Raw genomic sequence first — 16,600 nt, forward strand, 5'->3', positions numbered from 1 at the left:
AGAAGATTTAGCCACTTCTCAGGAGATCTGTTCAGTTTCTGCTAAAGACAAAAGTGTCATTACTGTAAAGTAAATAAAGGTAACGTTTGTTTCTTTGTTCATTTGATTTAGTGCTACGTCCCCGACAGGAGGTGTTAAAATGTGAAGGAGGGGGCAACATAAGAAATGCGACAGTGGAGTTAAAATGGGTTTAATTGTTATAAAAGGTTCTAAAAACAAGTGCAAACAGATGGAGAGCATTATTAAAATAATGATCAGCCTGACACCGTCCCTCCTCCTCCTCCTCGTCCAGGCTGCAGAGAGCACAGCTGAGCTGGATCCTGCTGATGCCTTCAGCAGTCTAGGGGTTCTGCTGTCCTCCAGGCCTTACGCTTTGTTTTAAACCCCTTTTGTGTATTTTAGGAGATCCATGTGATCTTTTTTGGTTTATGTATTCTCTTAAAGGTTAACATCGCAGTTTACTGACTTTGGGATTTTAAAACACTCAGTGTTTTTGTAGTACGTCAGTTTTTATTATCAACTTGGAGATTTTTAAAAACTCCTTCTGTTTGGTAAAACTTTTAAGAAAAGTTTTAACCAGGGGTTTTAATGCTGATAATTCGACCTTTAAATGTTAACCTTTTAGTCTTGATTTTTTTATTTGGCATTATTTTAATAATGCTCTCCATCTGTTTGCACTTGTTTTTAGAACCTTTTATAACAATTAAACCCATTTTAACTCCACTGTCGCATTTCTTTTGTCGCCCCCTCCTTCACATTTTAACACCTCCTGTCGGGTACGTAACATTTAGTATTAACTTTATTTGTGAGACTAGATGGTGTTTAGTCCATATAGTTGAACTCTGCCTAACTAGACAAACAATGGCTTCTGCCCTTTCAGGTTCAAACAAAAAGCATTCCTCCTAGCTAAGTGATTTAAATTTGTCCTTCATGTGCCCAAGCAAGAGATGAAAGGCCATTCAGCTGCTCTAAAGGCTGTGCTCTATAGGCCTGTAATGGTGTGATGGAAGTGACTTTTGTTGCTTTGGGATGTGGAAAGGGCAAACCCCTACTTCCTCAGCAGCAGTTTTTTTTTTTAAATTCAAGCTCTCAGGGGCTTGATGGTGTAAGATTAGACTGTATCTTACCTACTGAGGGCTCATGGCAGTTATGTAACATCCTGAAGGGTTCCTTCAAAGATCTATTGTTAGAGGCAGCTCCGTAGGGCGTAACTCGCTTCAGAGCCTCCTGTCAGATGTTATCAGTGCATGGAAGGGACAGCTGCTAGGTTCCTGTTTAAAGCAAGTCAGTAACAGTAAACGTGACAGGAGAACACATGTAAACATCTGTATTGTTACAGTAATCAGAGCAAACTCAGATCTTTGTTTGGCAGCATGTTGGTCTTTCTGTAGGAAACAAGCACTAAAGCCTACTTTGTGCTAAAGGGAAGGTTATAGTTATGTTCAAAGACAGTTTCACTGAGGCAGAGCGTGAGTTCAACATGAAGGGCAACAGGAAGGGCGTGGATGGTGTTACACAAATATTTGTGTGAAGAGATGAGCAGACTGAATAAAAGTTAAAATATGTCAGATAAAATTTTACTAAAAGAGATTCAATAAGTTTGTTTAAAACTAGAATAAGATGAAGAGATGTTTCTGATCTTACATTAATAATTCAGACCTAATCAATCTACTTGAGCACTTCTTGCTGCATTAGGTGTGTGTGTGTGCGTGCGTGCGTGTGTTGCATAACATCAGCAGTTATTTCTCTAATGAGCCAGCTTTTATCACCTTAGATGCTCACGTACGCACGGGTGTAGCAACACCCCAATGACTAGGTGCTATGAAGGATTATTATGTAAACAAGGCGTTTTCTTGGCATGCTTCTTTGTGTGTTTGTGTGGCATTGGGACACACACACACACACACACTCTCTCGACTTTTTAGAGGACAAAGAACAAACGCAACATGACACACTTCCTCCTGTAGGATGAGAGCGATCTAACTGAGCTGTAGCCTTGATTACAATCTGCCCACCGAGAGTGGCGCCACTGTCCAGAACTGGGTGCATGTAATCCTTGTTGTGATTTTCATTCGGCTCGAGGGATCTTTGCTGTATGACTCAGTCAGTTCTCAAAGTGGTCAGAGATTTGGATTTGTTTTCACTTAAAAGGCTCAGTGCTCTGCTGCTTCGCTGTTTGGACTCCAGCGTTCCTAGGGTTAGAAGGTGTTCGGAATAATTATACTGTCCCTTTCTCCTTTCTGACTGCAGCTCCCACGTCTCCCCTATATCCATCCTGCCTGCTGACTCTGCTGAGTAAGTCAACCCTTTGTGTACACACACACACACACATGCGTACACACTAGTGTGTGCACTGCGGCTTTGCAAATGGACGATGCAGCACTGCAATTCTTAGAATTAAAGAAAAGGCTAAATAAACTGTGATCAGGCAGAAGCTAATCTGACAGATTATATTATGTCGCAGATGAAGCTGAAACTGGTGTGATGTTAAAACTTATGGTGAGTGTGTGGAAGTGAGTTAGCTGAATCAGAAGGGGATAAAAGACCTTCCACTTAGGAGACAATAACAGGAATCAAGGAGATCCTGCAGGCAACCCTGAGATGAGCCCATTTCAAAGAGAAACTGTGAGTTTAAGAATAAGGGATGAGAAAAAAGGAGAAAAGTTGGCCTTGTGTTTTGATTACAAAGCTAAACTTATGCTTTTTGCACGGTTTGTTGGTTTTGGAGCCTCAGGGACGTTAACTCAGCTATCACGTGACTGTCAGGCCCCAGCTTCTACTCTGCATGAGAAGGAAACACAGTGGAAATGGTTTTTGCTGCCGTGCATTAATGTAGGTTAACAATGAAGTTACAGTTGTTTATATAATTGGTTAAATTTACAAATATTTTTGAATACTATAAATCAAATGAGAAAACCCTGCATGGAGACATTTAGGTGGGTTTTAGCAGATCGGTGCTCTCTGAGCAGGGACCACTAACAGACGGCTAGAAGCCAGAGAAAGTGAAGCAGGTCAGAGTGTGACGGGGCTTGTTACCTTTAATAGGCCATAACAGCTCGACCGATTCCTCGGCTGGCGGGTCAGCATAAATCCTTCCTGAACCGGACCCGGTTATTGTCTTAATAAGGTCTTTGAGTGTAGCTTAGATTGGAATAAAGGCATTTATGAGTGAATCTGTCTTATTAGACGTAGCTTACGGCCATTTATAGTCCTGTACTCCACAATAAACATACTTTTGTTCTGTTTAGTCAGATCTGTTTAAAGATGGAGGTCAGAGTTTGTAAGGAGACTTTTGGTCCAAGAGGTGAAAGTTTAGCAGGACTGAGTACTGATATAAACCTCAGAATGTCATTTATCTGTAAACAAATACAGAAAATTAATTTTTATTTCAGTGCTTCAGTATCTATAGCTCTTCATTTAGAACAAGCTGTACATGTTCAGCAAAATTACAAGTATTTGAATAAATTTCAAAGATTTATTTTCCAGGTTTTGGAACAGCTGTTTATTTCAGTATCGTAGGATTTTGTTTCAGGTTTATCTCCTTAAGCCTGTCCCACACTTTGACTACTATTTAATTTTAAGTGACGTGATAAAGAGCTTTGCTACAGGGATGTTTGAATCATGAGATTTTTGTTTTCTTGTATTGAAAATCACGTGTGAACATAGACAACAAACAGTATCACGTCTAAAACCGTATCCCCACAGCGGTGTCCTGACCCCACTGTGGGTCTTAAAATGATCTCCAGTAATCGGAAGTGTAAAAACGATGGACATTAAAAAATGGGCGTGGTCTAAAACCAGCTGGCAAAGGTCTTAGCGGTTTTAATTTCATGAGGCCTAAGCTGAAAGGTTTGGAAATCACTGATCTAAGGAATTTTAAGTGTCATTAAATAGTTATAGTTCTATTTAGACACCTTCCCTGACAAGTCTTTAATAAAAGTATTCCATGATTATTAAAAGTAGACATCTTCTGTGCTCTAGTTGTAAACTAAACCTGCAAACAAGATGCTGATGATGTGTTTGTGTTTCTTCAGGATAATTCAGCGAACCATCAGGGCTGCAGTGGAGCAGCACTTTTACGAACTGAAAACCTCCATCAGCCAGGATCTCAGTAACTATGACAACCACAGGTAGGAGTGAAATGCCGATGTATGACTGTCTGAACCCTGCTGAGACAGACACGCACATACAGGAAACCTCATCATCTTCTACATCTTCACGCTCGTGCCGATAGCAGCGTGTAATGCCTATTTCACACTGTGCGATTTTCGACCGTCTTGGCCAAATCCGTCTTCGCGAGCAGAATAGTGACAAACTGTGAACTTGAGGGTGATTTGCATATGTGTGACCGGCTCTGTAGCGTTTTGATCTGCCTCACGACCAAAGGCAACCTCCAACAGTTTTCAAGCACTGCTTGAAAACCAATGACTCCTGTCTGCAATCCACCAATGAAAGCACATCTTTGGGACTCTGCTGCAGCAAGACTCCGCCTCTCTGAGCTTCGGTTTCAATGTATGTTTAAAATACTGATTATAAACTACACAACAGTTTTTATTGTTGTTAACTCTTTCACCGCCAGCCGTTTACTGATCAGAAAAGCCCTTCGCTGCCAGTGTTTTTCAGCGTTTTCACAGTTTTTTTACGAGTCATAGAACGTTGCGCGCTAAGATGATGTCAGCGCCAAAACAAAGAGTAAGCTCACCTTTTACATCAGGAAGAATCAGTGCGTTTCGAGCGTTATCCGTTCTTTCATAATCCGTTGTTGAATTGCGATCGGCAGAAGCTTTTCTGGTTTGTGCCTCACTTTTTTTACAGCAGCGGCCCAAAACGATCTTCTAACACATGGATTTTCTGCTTCCTGATCACATGACGTGTGATGTACGTGGATGAAGGTCGGCTTTAGAGCCGGGATGTTTGTTCTCGCGGTGCGGGGGCTCATTCTGATGCCCACACAGTAAAAAAAAAATGCCAATGACGACTTTAGTCGTCATTAGCAGTGAATGAGTTAATAGCTCAAGTTAAACTGAAGTTATACTAAAAATAATTAAACTATGTTTTTAGACCATCAGCTGAATTGTGAAAATTGTGATTCTGTGATCTGTGAGAGCTGAGAGGAGATGAGCTCATGAACATAGAAATAACACGAGATCCCGCTGCTGTTGGTGGAACTCTCACATATTCAACCAGCAGCTTAAGGATGGTTCAGTAGCGTGTTGTGTTGCAGAGGGACAGTGGAGGCTCCGTGACAGCATGTGTGATGAGCTGTCGCAGAGCGGAGCTGTGGAGTGAACTGTGAGACAGACTTCACAGCAAAAGTTTAGATGCTAGAACGATCTGTGACATATTGTTACTTCTCTGTAGTTTAGTGAGTTTTCTATGTTTAAAGGAGGATGAGAAGGATGAACGTCCAGCAGGACGATCAGCTGTTTAGCTGGAAGATGGGAAAATGAGACTTGCAGCCGGAGTCTTGACGTCAAAGCGAGGGTTTTGAAAACAATCCTTCCTCTTTGAGGAAGAAGAGTTGGGTCATGAGCTGACACTAAAATTAAGTGTTATATTTTAAACTTTGTTTTGGTTAGCGGTCTGCTTAGTGACGTATGCTTTCAGGGAGAGCGCTCATGACGTAGCGTGTCCTGTTGGAGCGAAACGTCGTACAGTCTGCCTCGCAGAAATCTAGCGCCGTAGTGTGCCACCTTCTGGAGTTCTCACAGGCTCTGCTCTTACTCCGCCGCTGACAGAAACTCTGAGGGGCTTTTCACAAACTCATTTTCCAAAGAGAACATTGTGAACAACAACATAAAGACAACTGGAGGGATCAGATTATAATTAAACACGGTGAGAGAAATGATGGCAATTATTTTACATGCTGAGACGATGCTGGTCAGAATCACCGATTAGCTCTAAAACAAAAACACTTTGTTACTCTATCAGCCCAGTGGGTTATAGAGAGTACTTCAGTCCTTTCATGATTTTTTTTTTTTACATTTTCTGGGTTTCCTCATAGTGTGAGTCCATGTGAGCCCGAAGAACAGGGTTGCCATGGAGACGTGGAGCAACAAACCACACCTGAAGACAGCCCCTGCAACACAGGAGGAGAGACCCCGCCTAAACAGACTGAGCAGCACATAGAAAGTCAAGCAGAGCTACAGGTTGGTAGCACACACACACACACACACACACACACAGTAATAAACTGATTCATGTTTGCACATCAAACACAGCAACCCAAAAAAGAACAGTATCATTATTTCTATTAAACACAAGCAACAACTGGGAATCCCCGTCACACTCAAACTGAAAGTATAATATCCGATGATGACAGACGCTCGCAGCACAGATTTCCCACCAAATCCTCCCAGAACACAGAGGGACCGGTTCCTGTGCGGGCCTGCAGCCCGTTTCACATCACTAACCTGTTCATTCCACGGCCGAGTGTCTGATACTATCGGAACAGCATGTCGTTGTTCTGCACCGTCTGCTGCAGGAGTTTCAGCAGAGAACAAAAGGCAGCTGTTGTTGTTGTTGTTTTTTTTTTTTTTTTTTTTTACAAATAGACACAAAAATAACTTTCTGGGAATTCTGGGTCATCCTTTTGTTTATTTTAGGTTAGGTTATTGGCCTCTGAAGGATTTGTTGTAAAATTGCTTTAGCCTACAGATTTTAATTTTATTGTTCAGTATTAATTAAACCATTAACCATCCAGCTGTCAGCAGGTAAGTGATTAACTACAGCTTCCCTCTCTGTAACTCAAACACATTTAATCATCATCCCACTGATTGGAGGGAGTCTTGTGTTAGCTGCCACCTCACACACACTTCCTGCTCCGACCAAAAGGTGGTGTTTAAAATACTAATCAGCCAAACCATAACAGAAACCTTCCAAAGCTAGCTTAGAAGTCTGACCGTGTTTGTTAACGCCTCCTTTGTGTGGACCTGCAGGCGTTGGTTTAGCTCCACTAATTAAGCTTTTATTTGAACGAGAACGTATCTGTGTCGTTTCTCATAAATAAGCCTTGTTGTTGTTTGCCGAAGCTGTTCTGAGCGTTACAATACCCACTAGTTCCCAACCAGAGCTGTTGAGGAAAATAAAAACATTCCCTGTCAGAGGAAGTGAAATCTAGTGATTGGTCTGGGATATACCCTTGTTCAGTTTCTGTTCTTGGCCTCTTGTTTCTTCATATCTTTCATTCTCTGATACTCATTCTTCATGTTGTGTTTCTGTCAGAACTTACCGGATCCTGTAGTCACCCTGGAGGAGAGCTCAGGAATGGACCTGGATGGTGAGGCCGCCACAGATGCTGAGAACAACCTAAACACTGCCAGGTGAGCCGATTGACTCTCCTGTTAGAATATCTGTGGGCACCTATTCACAAACAGTGACAACAGTATCTGTTTTCATCCAAAGAGGCTGTAATGTTGTGTTTACACATCATTCAGTGCGTCTACATACGCATCTGAGCCGAGCTACGGAAATATTCCAGATTAAACTGGGGGCCTTTATCCCAGTTTACATCTAAGTTACGAAACCAAACTCAAATGGAGTGTGCTCCGCTACGGTAGGTTTCGACATGCGCCCTTTTGTGTCAGGTTTCTTCTGGTTAGCCTAAAGCAACACAAACCGTAAGCAAACGCCGGTGGGAGTAAAAACAGGACATGCACAATGACGGAAGGAATGGGCAACGCTGCAGCACAGATTATTTGGTACGTCCTGTACTGTTTGACGGTGGACCCATGTTACTTTGTGGCGTTGATATTATTCCGTGTTCTCGTCACTCGTAGAAAGTAGTGAGTGTCCAACCTGTTGCAGCTGGACTGAACCGTTTACATGCAGAGGAAATCTGTCTCCAACCGCATTTATCTGGGTAATTCAGCTCGATTAGAACCAGTTAAACTTCAGCAAGGCTAGTAATGCTCAGTGTACCCAGTTGATATGATATAAATGTAGGCATCGGTAGAGGTTTTGACTCTACCATCCAACTGTAAATACACATGAATGTTGTCGAGCTGCATCAGCTCTGGACGACTGTCGCAGCAGCTGCAGCTCTGTGGCTGACAACGTGCTCTTGAGGACGGGGTAATGTAGGTTAGACAGACCGGGTTTGGGTTTAAGAAGTCGGCTGTTGAACAGAAAAACATCCTCAGTAGAATATTCTGGGCAACTGTAAAGTTCTGTCTGCGCTAACAGCTCGTCAACGCTAATTCCCTAAGATCATCTTTGTTTTTTACCACATGATGAACACACGGGCTTCCACACGTCTTGAGCATCTCCTAGTTTGTACAGTCTTCTCTCCATAGTTCAGCTCTCTGTACTGACTGGGAAACACTGAGCCAGGCTAACGTGTTTATGTGAATTTAAAAAAGCCCAACTTCAGTCGAACTAAGCAATCATCTCAGCCTGAGCTCGTTTCACAGATCATCAGAAACACTTGTTCATTTAGTCTCACACACACACACACACACACACACACACACACACACACCACACACACAAACAACTTCATGTCGTTTTCTACGGTAGTACTATATCAGTTGTTAAGAATAGAAGTGGTCAGTAGAACATTCATGTTTGTTTTTCCACTCGTCCGGTGACTCTTCATCAGCTCATAGTCAGACCGTCCACCATCACACACTCAGGAGTAGTCTGGGCTGACTGGTGCTCACATGGAAACACTAAAGTACACACTAAAGTCTGACACAGAAAAGAACGCACATGACAGGTCTGTGTTTTTATTTCTCACAGGCAGGACAATCAGCTGCTTGATACGATGGAGCAGACCGTCACCATAAACTGTGTAAGTGGTTTGGACTAAATCGGTGTCCCACACTAAAGATGTGTTTTTATAAACAATGGGTTTGATGTTTAATATTGATAAAGAGCATTTAAGTCTACAAAAGTTTGTTAGTTTTACGTTACTGTTTCTGGTTCTTTACTAGTCTCTGCTGGGTTCACAAACTCTCCGTCTCTCCTCCTCCAGGACTCTGATTCATTCCACCGCGATCAGAACGCCAACACCAGCGAGACAAACAGGAACCATCTGTCACCATGCCAACCAAACTCTGGCCACAACCCCCACCCCCAACTTTTCCCTGACAACCAGTGGGAAGGTACGCAGCAGCCTGACTTGTGTTCAGCCGGCTTCACAACCCATTCAGCGTTAATGATAACTTAACGTTAATAATTAATGTTATTTCTGTCAGTTTGGTGCAGCAATTCAGACATTTTTTGAGTTTCACTTTGGTTTTTATTCATTTTGATGAACATTTAAATGAAAACAATCCTAAAACTAACTAGTCTCCTGTTCTGTTTTATTTTCCTACACATGAGCTAGTTTTCATTCCTGCTGTCCTGTGATTGGTGGAAAAACCGACCCTCATATGTGCAGTGGACTAAGTTTACAAACTCTTGTGACTTTTCTTTATTGTTGTGACCTTAAAGACTTTGACTGTGTGTTGCAGCCACATCTGTGCACACACACACGTAAGAAAGGTCTGCTGTGACTGATATTTTCTCTGTTCCATGTTTAGCCTGCAGGTCTGTTCATGAGTGTGAACTTTGTTAGTCTTTTTACTCTGAAGTCTTCGCTGGGTTTAACCTTTCTTCTTCCTGATGTAGAAAATCGTGATTCAGCATCAGCATCGTCGAGACCCAGTCACTTGTTTTATTTTAACACAAGAACCCAACAGTTTACTTTCAGATGTTCGTGTTTTCCTGAGCATTAGCATGAGCTATAACACCCCCCCCCCCCTCCTCCTCCTATGACTAGATTATAATCTGTTACTGGTTAATCCGTCAACAGTAAGGTATTTTAAACCAAGCTGAACGATTAAACACCAACTAGTTACTGCGTTTAGGCCGTGACACGGACTCTATTAGAGGCTCAGCAGCTGATCAGTAAACATCTGAAGATAATTTCTGAACAAACTCTAAAGTTACCAACGACTGACCTCACTGCTCCTTCTCTTTACCATCTCTCTCCATGTCCCTCCTCATTCTTCTTCTCCTCCTCCTTCTCTTCTTCCTCCACTCATCCAAACAGCGTCACCCCCTTCCCATCTACACCTCCCTTCCATCGACTTCTCATGTATGCATCTGCAGAGAGAAGGCCAGGGTAAGTCGCCCCACCCACAGGTCTGCCCACACCTCCTCTCACCTGTCCTCAGAGACAAGTTCATGCTTCTTCTTCTTCTCTGGTGCTGATTTACTGTAGGAAGCGTTCCTGCATGTGAAGAAGTCAGATTTAATGCTGTAACTCTCACTCCTCATTAGTGCTGACCCTTCTTAAACAGGCTGTTAACATGGCATCAGCAGGTTGCAGACGAAGGAAAACAGTTAGATGCATTTTATAAAATCTCAACCTTTTCACCCTTTCACATTTGTGATGGACTAAAACTCCCTTTGATGTTTTCCCATCCGCTCTCAGATCCTGTTCCAGCTTTTAAATCCTGGCAGAACGACAGTGAGAGTGGAGAGGCCCAGCTCTCCCCGCTGGCGGGTCGAATGGTCCCTCTTCCCCTTCTGCCTCTGGAAGACGACAATGAGGAAGACATCGGGGACAGAGAGCACGATGATTCTCCTTCCTCATCGCGCACCCACCCCCACATCCTGGCACGCCGCTTTCTAGACTTTGGAGCTCACAGCACCCAGCGCTTCCTCCAGCAGGACCCAGACACCATCTCGCCCACTAAAGCACAGAGGTGAGTCGCACACATCACAGATCCTGCTGTTTCTCTCCACTCCAGCTGATTCATAACGTGCGTGTGCATCCTCAGGCCGAGGCGAGCCTCTTTTGGCTCCAGAGAGACCATGAGGGGCGACTCCGTCACCCACCAGCTTACCAAGAAGCTCCAGCATCTGAAGAAGAAAATCAAACAGTTTGAGGAGCAGTTTGAGAACGAGAAGAACTATAAGGTACAAAGACCACTTCGTTCAGCTGAGGAGATGGAGCGAGCTGCTGCTCTGAAATGTTAGTTATTCAATAATAAACGGCGGTAAAGATCAACTTGATTTAGAAAAGACAAATGATCTTTGATCACTTCTAGAGTGCTGTTGACATTAAAAGTGGCCGTAAGCCTAGTAAACGTCCAGAGTGACTTTTAATAGGGTTCCTGAAGGCAGACCCGGTCCTGATGATGTCATATTTAATATTCTAGCAACAAGATGACCTGGTTGTTGCTGTAAATGATGTGACTATTGTTGTCTTGACCTTTTATCCTCTGAATGACCGACCCGTGCTCTGCTCTGTGGTTCTTCTGTGCAGCCCTCTCATGCAGACAAGGCAGCTAACCCCAAAGTCCTCAAGTGGATGACCGACCTGACCAAGATCCGCAGACAGATCAAAGGTACGCCTCCTCCTCCTCCTGCCTGTGAATGTGCATTGGTGTTTGAAGGGGGGTCGGAGAGTGGGCCATCCTGTGGCTTAACCAACAGTTTGGCCCATTTCTCTATCCTAACCTTTGACCTTTTACAACATGACATGTATGCTGGTCTAACAAAGGGAAAGCAGACATGCACATGTTCAGAGTTGACGTGGCCCCCACCCTTCTGTGTGCTGGTGCGTCCTTGTGAACCCACATCCAGACCTGCAGGGTGACCTCAGTAAGGTGAAACGTGGGCCTTTAAAACCACCAACGGTGATAAAAGCTGAAATAAAAATCTAGATAATTAGTGATGGTTTCTCCGTACTGAATCACCCGCAGCAGGCTCGTCCACCTCCTCCCATTATGAGGAGGTGACTGCTCTCCTTTTTGGAGGATGCAGTGGCTGAGACATGTCTCTGTTTCAAATCAAAAGTGAAAAAGCAATAACACGAGCACCCGCTCTCCACTTTCCTTCCTCTGTTGCCCAACGACTGATTGATTGATTGATTGGCCCAACCAGGACGCCAGCACCACCTTTTACCCAGAAGCACGCTGAGGCACCAGGCTTTGCTCCATTCATACAGACGCCACCCTGCTCCCTCCTCCCCTTCCTCTTCCTCCTCTATTTGCTCACCTCCCCATCACACTCCCACCCCCTCCTCAGGCCTGAGCTCTAGACCGTTTCACCTCAGTAAGTACAAACCCCCCTCGTAAGTAGACATTACAAACACTACTAACAGTCACAGTCAGGGGGCGCTGTTCTGGTGTACTTGCAGTGTGACAGCATGTCAGCATGAAATTTGAAGGGCTTCATTTGTTTGTTTGTTTGTTTGTGTGTGTGTGTGTGTGTGTGTGTGTGTGTGTGTGTGTGTGTGTGTGTGTGTGTGTGTGTGTGTGTGTGTGTGTGTGTGTGTGTGTGTGTGTGTGTGTGTGTGTGTGTGTTTAATCTGCAAATTCAAACTGTTTTTTCATAGAAACTTGTGACCCAGTTGGGTGTGAACTCAACTGGTTGAACTGGAAATGCTGTGACCTTTAACATCCTGCTCGTTTTGGTGATTTAGGTATTCTCTAGTCACCGTATTGCTCCAGAGTATTTCAGTATTAAGCTGGTCAGGAGAAGATTGTGTTCTGTGTTGTGTTGCACTTCTTTTCAGGTTGTGTTATTTCTCCTCATCTTCTTCATGGCAGCTGTAAAATAAGTGATGTCACTCTGTTTTATTCTCATCTCCATTCTTCACACTGCATTATTTTATTACTTTCATCTTTCTCTTTTCCACTCAGACGCCAAACACTGTGCTGAGAGTGAGCTCGGCCCACAGACCCGCCCTCGTAGCAACACTCTGCCCAAGAGCTTTGGATCCACCCTGGATCAGGATTTCCATGATGCAGCAGCAGAGGTCAAAGGCCCCTGTCCCACCAGGGAGGAGACACTGGAGCTAATTCAGCGGAGAGTCGAAAAGAAGAGGCAGGAGGACGGCTGGCCTGACGACATCAAGGTGAGAAGCGGATCAGTAGAGACTGGATGCACTTTAAAGTTCAAGATCAAGTATAAACGCATTATGTACAAATACATTATGATTACATGACCTGAAAAACTTACTGCTCACAATTTAAAGCAACACTAAATAGGTTTCCCACTTCTCCCTCCTACTAGTTGAAAGCAGAATTACAACTGTTTACAACCCTGCAGCAGCCAGCTGTAGCTTGCGCTAACATCAAGCTAATGCTAGCATGAACCAACTGATACTAAAATAAACCACGAAGTAAAAAGATCCACAGTGTTGGACAAAAATATTATTATAAGTCCAGTAGCAACAAAGCCAGGTCATCATCAGTCTGTGATTTTGTAGCCTCCTTTAGCTTCCTCTAGCTAGTGTAGGTCGCACCAGTTCTCACTCGGGTTTTAGCTATTTGCTTCACCTCCAAAGACATTACTCTCTTATTTTACTTCATAGCTGTGCCAACAAAAAATTTCTTCTTCTTTAGAAGTGCGTCTTCGTCCACCTGCAGCTGCAGCAGCTGGGATCAGAAACGGGGATCCGTGCTGCAGTCCGAGCATTTAATCCGTGTTTTTCCAGTAGCACACGTTTGCTGTAAGATTTGTCTAATAATCAGATATTTATTTTACTTCCACAAAATGTTAATTTCAGATCAGATGTTACCAGGGTCCGAAATTAACACTCGCCACTCGCCAAATGCGAGTAAATTGCTCCATTTGGCGAGTAAATTTTTGAGCTCTACCTGCCACTTGGCGAGTAAATGTTTGCACCAAATTAGTTATGTTTATCGGTCATCTTCCACGGATTTCTGATACTCCTCCCGCCTGCATGCAGCGTACACAAACGTACGCGAAACGTGAACGCCACATCCAACGTCATTTCCACCTATCTCATTCAATCAGTTTATCAAGTTAGCCGTTAGCTTCGTGTTAAAACTAGCGGTGAAATGTGGCGGTTTTTAACTGGAGTCAGCCAGCCTTCCAAAAGAAAACTCGTCAAACTGGAAGAAAAGCCACCAGGACCAGTGGCAACCAGAAGATTTTGTGAAAAGTGGCGAACCGGAGACGGCGGAGTCGTGAGACAATGGCTACATTATGATGGCCACGTAGCGTTGCTGCCTTTCACAGACAACGGTCCCTTGGCATTCTTCAAATATCCAAAAAAAATGCCCGTACTTCCGACTTTGTCTTCTTTGAGGGATAATAAATGTCCCAAGTGCTGCCGTCTCCTGCTGCCATTATTTCAGCTTTAGCTTAAAGAAAGTTTTGGTTGTAAACAACAAAGTGCGCATGTGCCGCCGGCAACTTCCAACAGATGATACGGTGGCTGGTAAGGGTCACCGCGCCTACACCGCAGCCACGGTAATCCACCGAGATATATTTTTTAAACAAGACGGTTATTATTGTCAACTTTTTTACCGGGGTTTACCGCTACACCGGTTACCATGACAACCCTAGCCCTGACACACTTTCAGACATTCTCATGGTGCAGCTGTGTTCTCCAGAGATCAAGGACTAGGACCCAAATGAGGCTGTGATGCTTTGGCACAAAGACGGTGTCAGAAGCAGGAGGCCAGACTTCATGGACAGAGAAAACAAGGAGTCTGACTAGAGTTCAATGAAAGAGTTCATAAAAACATCTCTAAAAATAAATAAATAGTAAAAATGACAAAAGAGTTGTTTTCCTTATTAATTGATGTTTTAATTATTTTGTCACTCTGTTTGGAATCAACATAATATAGAATTACATGCTTTAGGTAGATCTAAATCATTTAGAATTTTGGCCGGTAAAAATATGCTTGGCCGGTAGATTTTCATCATCTACCGGCCAACTTGGCCGGTGAGTAAAAAATTTAATTTCGGACCCTGGATGTTACCAAAAAATGGGGAAGGCTTGCCACCAGATTTAAAATCCATTCTTCGTTAATTAGAAGTCTAGCAGGATGGCTCACTGGCTGCTTCCAGCGACTTTCAGTTGCGTAGCGAGCTACCGGTAGCTCGCCAGCGATGTGTTTGAGGGCCCTGGCTTAAAGTGTTAAAAACTTTAGTGTTAAAGAGATTGAAGTCCCGTCAGTTGTCACACACACACTAGTGTGAGGTGAAATGTGTCCTCTGGATTTGACCCATCACCATGGGGAGTGGTAAGCTGCAGCAGTGGCTGCGCTTCAGAACCGTTTGGTGGTTTAACCCCCCAATCCAACCCCTGAGGGGCAAGCTGTGAGGCATTGAGTCCCGTTTTTTAAAGTCTTTGGTATGACCCGGGATTTGAACCCCGATCTCCCAGTCCCAGGGCGGACCACTAGAGCACTGAGCTGCCTTAAGTCCTGGGATTATAAAAGATCATCATTCAGAGGTTTAGTGTTTTTGTTTTAGATGGAACAGCTCACAAAGACCCGAGTGTTTACTGTCTCTGCTTTTGTAGAAGATGACCAAAGAGCAGTTGTCCTGTGAGAAAACGGTCCTCCAGAAGAACCTGCTGCACTACGAAGGCCTGCATGGTCGACCAGTGAGTCCACTAGTGTCTCAGGAGCTCAGTGTGTCCAACAAGCTGCCTGATTGGATGGTTCTAACCTCCTGTGTCTGCTCAGGTGACCCAGGAGGAGCGTCTGGTGGTGAAGCCTCTCTACGACCGTTACAGACTGGTCAAGCAGATGCTCACCAGAGTCAGCATCACACCCATCACTGTGAGAAACACACACACACACACACACACACACACACACACACACACACACACACACACACACACACACACACACACACACACACACACACACACACACACACACACACACACAGGCTCTGGTTTGTCAATTAAGACAGACAACAAGACAGTGTAAATGTCTCTCCGCCCAGGTGTCTCCCTCTAGTAAGAGGCGGAGCCAAACCCTTCAGCCGATCATCGAGGGGGAGACCGCTCATTTCTGGGAGGAGATCAAAGAAGAGGAGGAAGAGGATCAGAAAGGTGGAGAAGAATATGAAAAGGAGGAGGAGAGAGATGAGGAGGAAGAAGAGGAGGAGGAGGAAGAGGCAGAGAGCAGCGGTGGTGAAATGCAAAGCTCTGAGGTCATCATGGCCTTTGATGGCATGACCCCGACTGGCAGCTCTGTGAGGAACCAGCTTGATGAGCAGAGCAACTGTCCAATGAGAGACAAGGTGGAGGAGGGGTCAGGGAGGCTGGCACAGGACGTCCGGCTGTCCAGCTCCAATGCCTCGTCCATGTAAGACATTAACAGGACTTTATCATGAGAATAATAGAAAGATAGCAGCATGTGTAACTACATATCCCATCATCCTCTAGGCCAGAGCTGCTGGAACAGCTTTGGAAGGTCAGATCGGAGAAGAAGAACCTGAGGAAGACCATCCGAGAGTTCGAGGAGAATTTCTATCAGCATAACGGGAGGTAGGTGCTGGGATGGTCCAGTCAGAGAACAACCAGTCTACATGTGATTACCGCCAGTGAGGGTGTAGAACACACTCCTCACACACTCCTCACACACCATGCTTGGACCACCTGACGGCAGAGAGATCACAGCTTACTGTCTTTATAGAAAGATCTCAGTTAGCATCTCATTCACCTCAAACTTACAACCAAGTAGAGCTCACTTCAGACTGTTTTGCGATAACTTTTCTAAATAACTAGATGGCTCCAGATTTTTCTACTGAAGCTGCATAAATAAAGGTGGTTTGATGAGCAGCACACAAAAGTTTCAGGACACACACACGTCTGAGTTTCATACCATCA

General features: G+C 44.2%; 1 protein-coding gene across 4 annotated transcripts in view; it reads left to right on the forward strand.

The window, feature by feature from the left end:
- Positions 1–16,600, forward strand: part of fam13b (family with sequence similarity 13 member B) — an 81,318-nt gene that overhangs the window by 63,722 nt on the left and 996 nt on the right. For 2 of the 4 annotated variants that reach the window (XM_015950430.3, XM_054739270.2), the window contains exons 8-23: positions 2,251–2,295; positions 4,035–4,130; positions 6,005–6,149; positions 7,225–7,322; positions 8,740–8,791; positions 8,975–9,104; positions 10,037–10,108; positions 10,421–10,694; positions 10,770–10,908; positions 11,258–11,339; positions 11,878–12,048; positions 12,639–12,853; positions 15,278–15,361; positions 15,444–15,539; positions 15,712–16,076; positions 16,157–16,258. In XM_015950430.3, coding sequence (XP_015805916.3) covers positions 2,251–2,295; positions 4,035–4,130; positions 6,005–6,149; positions 7,225–7,322; positions 8,740–8,791; positions 8,975–9,104; positions 10,037–10,108; positions 10,421–10,694; positions 10,770–10,908; positions 11,258–11,339; positions 11,878–12,048; positions 12,639–12,853; positions 15,278–15,361; positions 15,444–15,539; positions 15,712–16,076; positions 16,157–16,258 — 2,166 coding nt within the window. The remainder of the gene's footprint in view (positions 1–2,250; positions 2,296–4,034; positions 4,131–6,004; positions 6,150–7,224; positions 7,323–8,739; positions 8,792–8,974; positions 9,105–10,036; positions 10,109–10,420; positions 10,695–10,769; positions 10,909–11,257; positions 11,340–11,877; positions 12,049–12,638; positions 12,854–15,277; positions 15,362–15,443; positions 15,540–15,711; positions 16,077–16,156; positions 16,259–16,600) is intronic. The other 2 variants (XM_054739273.2, XM_054739272.2) reach the window with 2 other exon arrangements.

This window comes from Nothobranchius furzeri, chromosome 1 (assembly GCF_043380555.1).
Source record: "Nothobranchius furzeri strain GRZ-AD chromosome 1, NfurGRZ-RIMD1, whole genome shotgun sequence".
Lineage (NCBI taxonomy): Eukaryota > Metazoa > Chordata > Actinopteri > Cyprinodontiformes > Nothobranchiidae > Nothobranchius > Nothobranchius furzeri.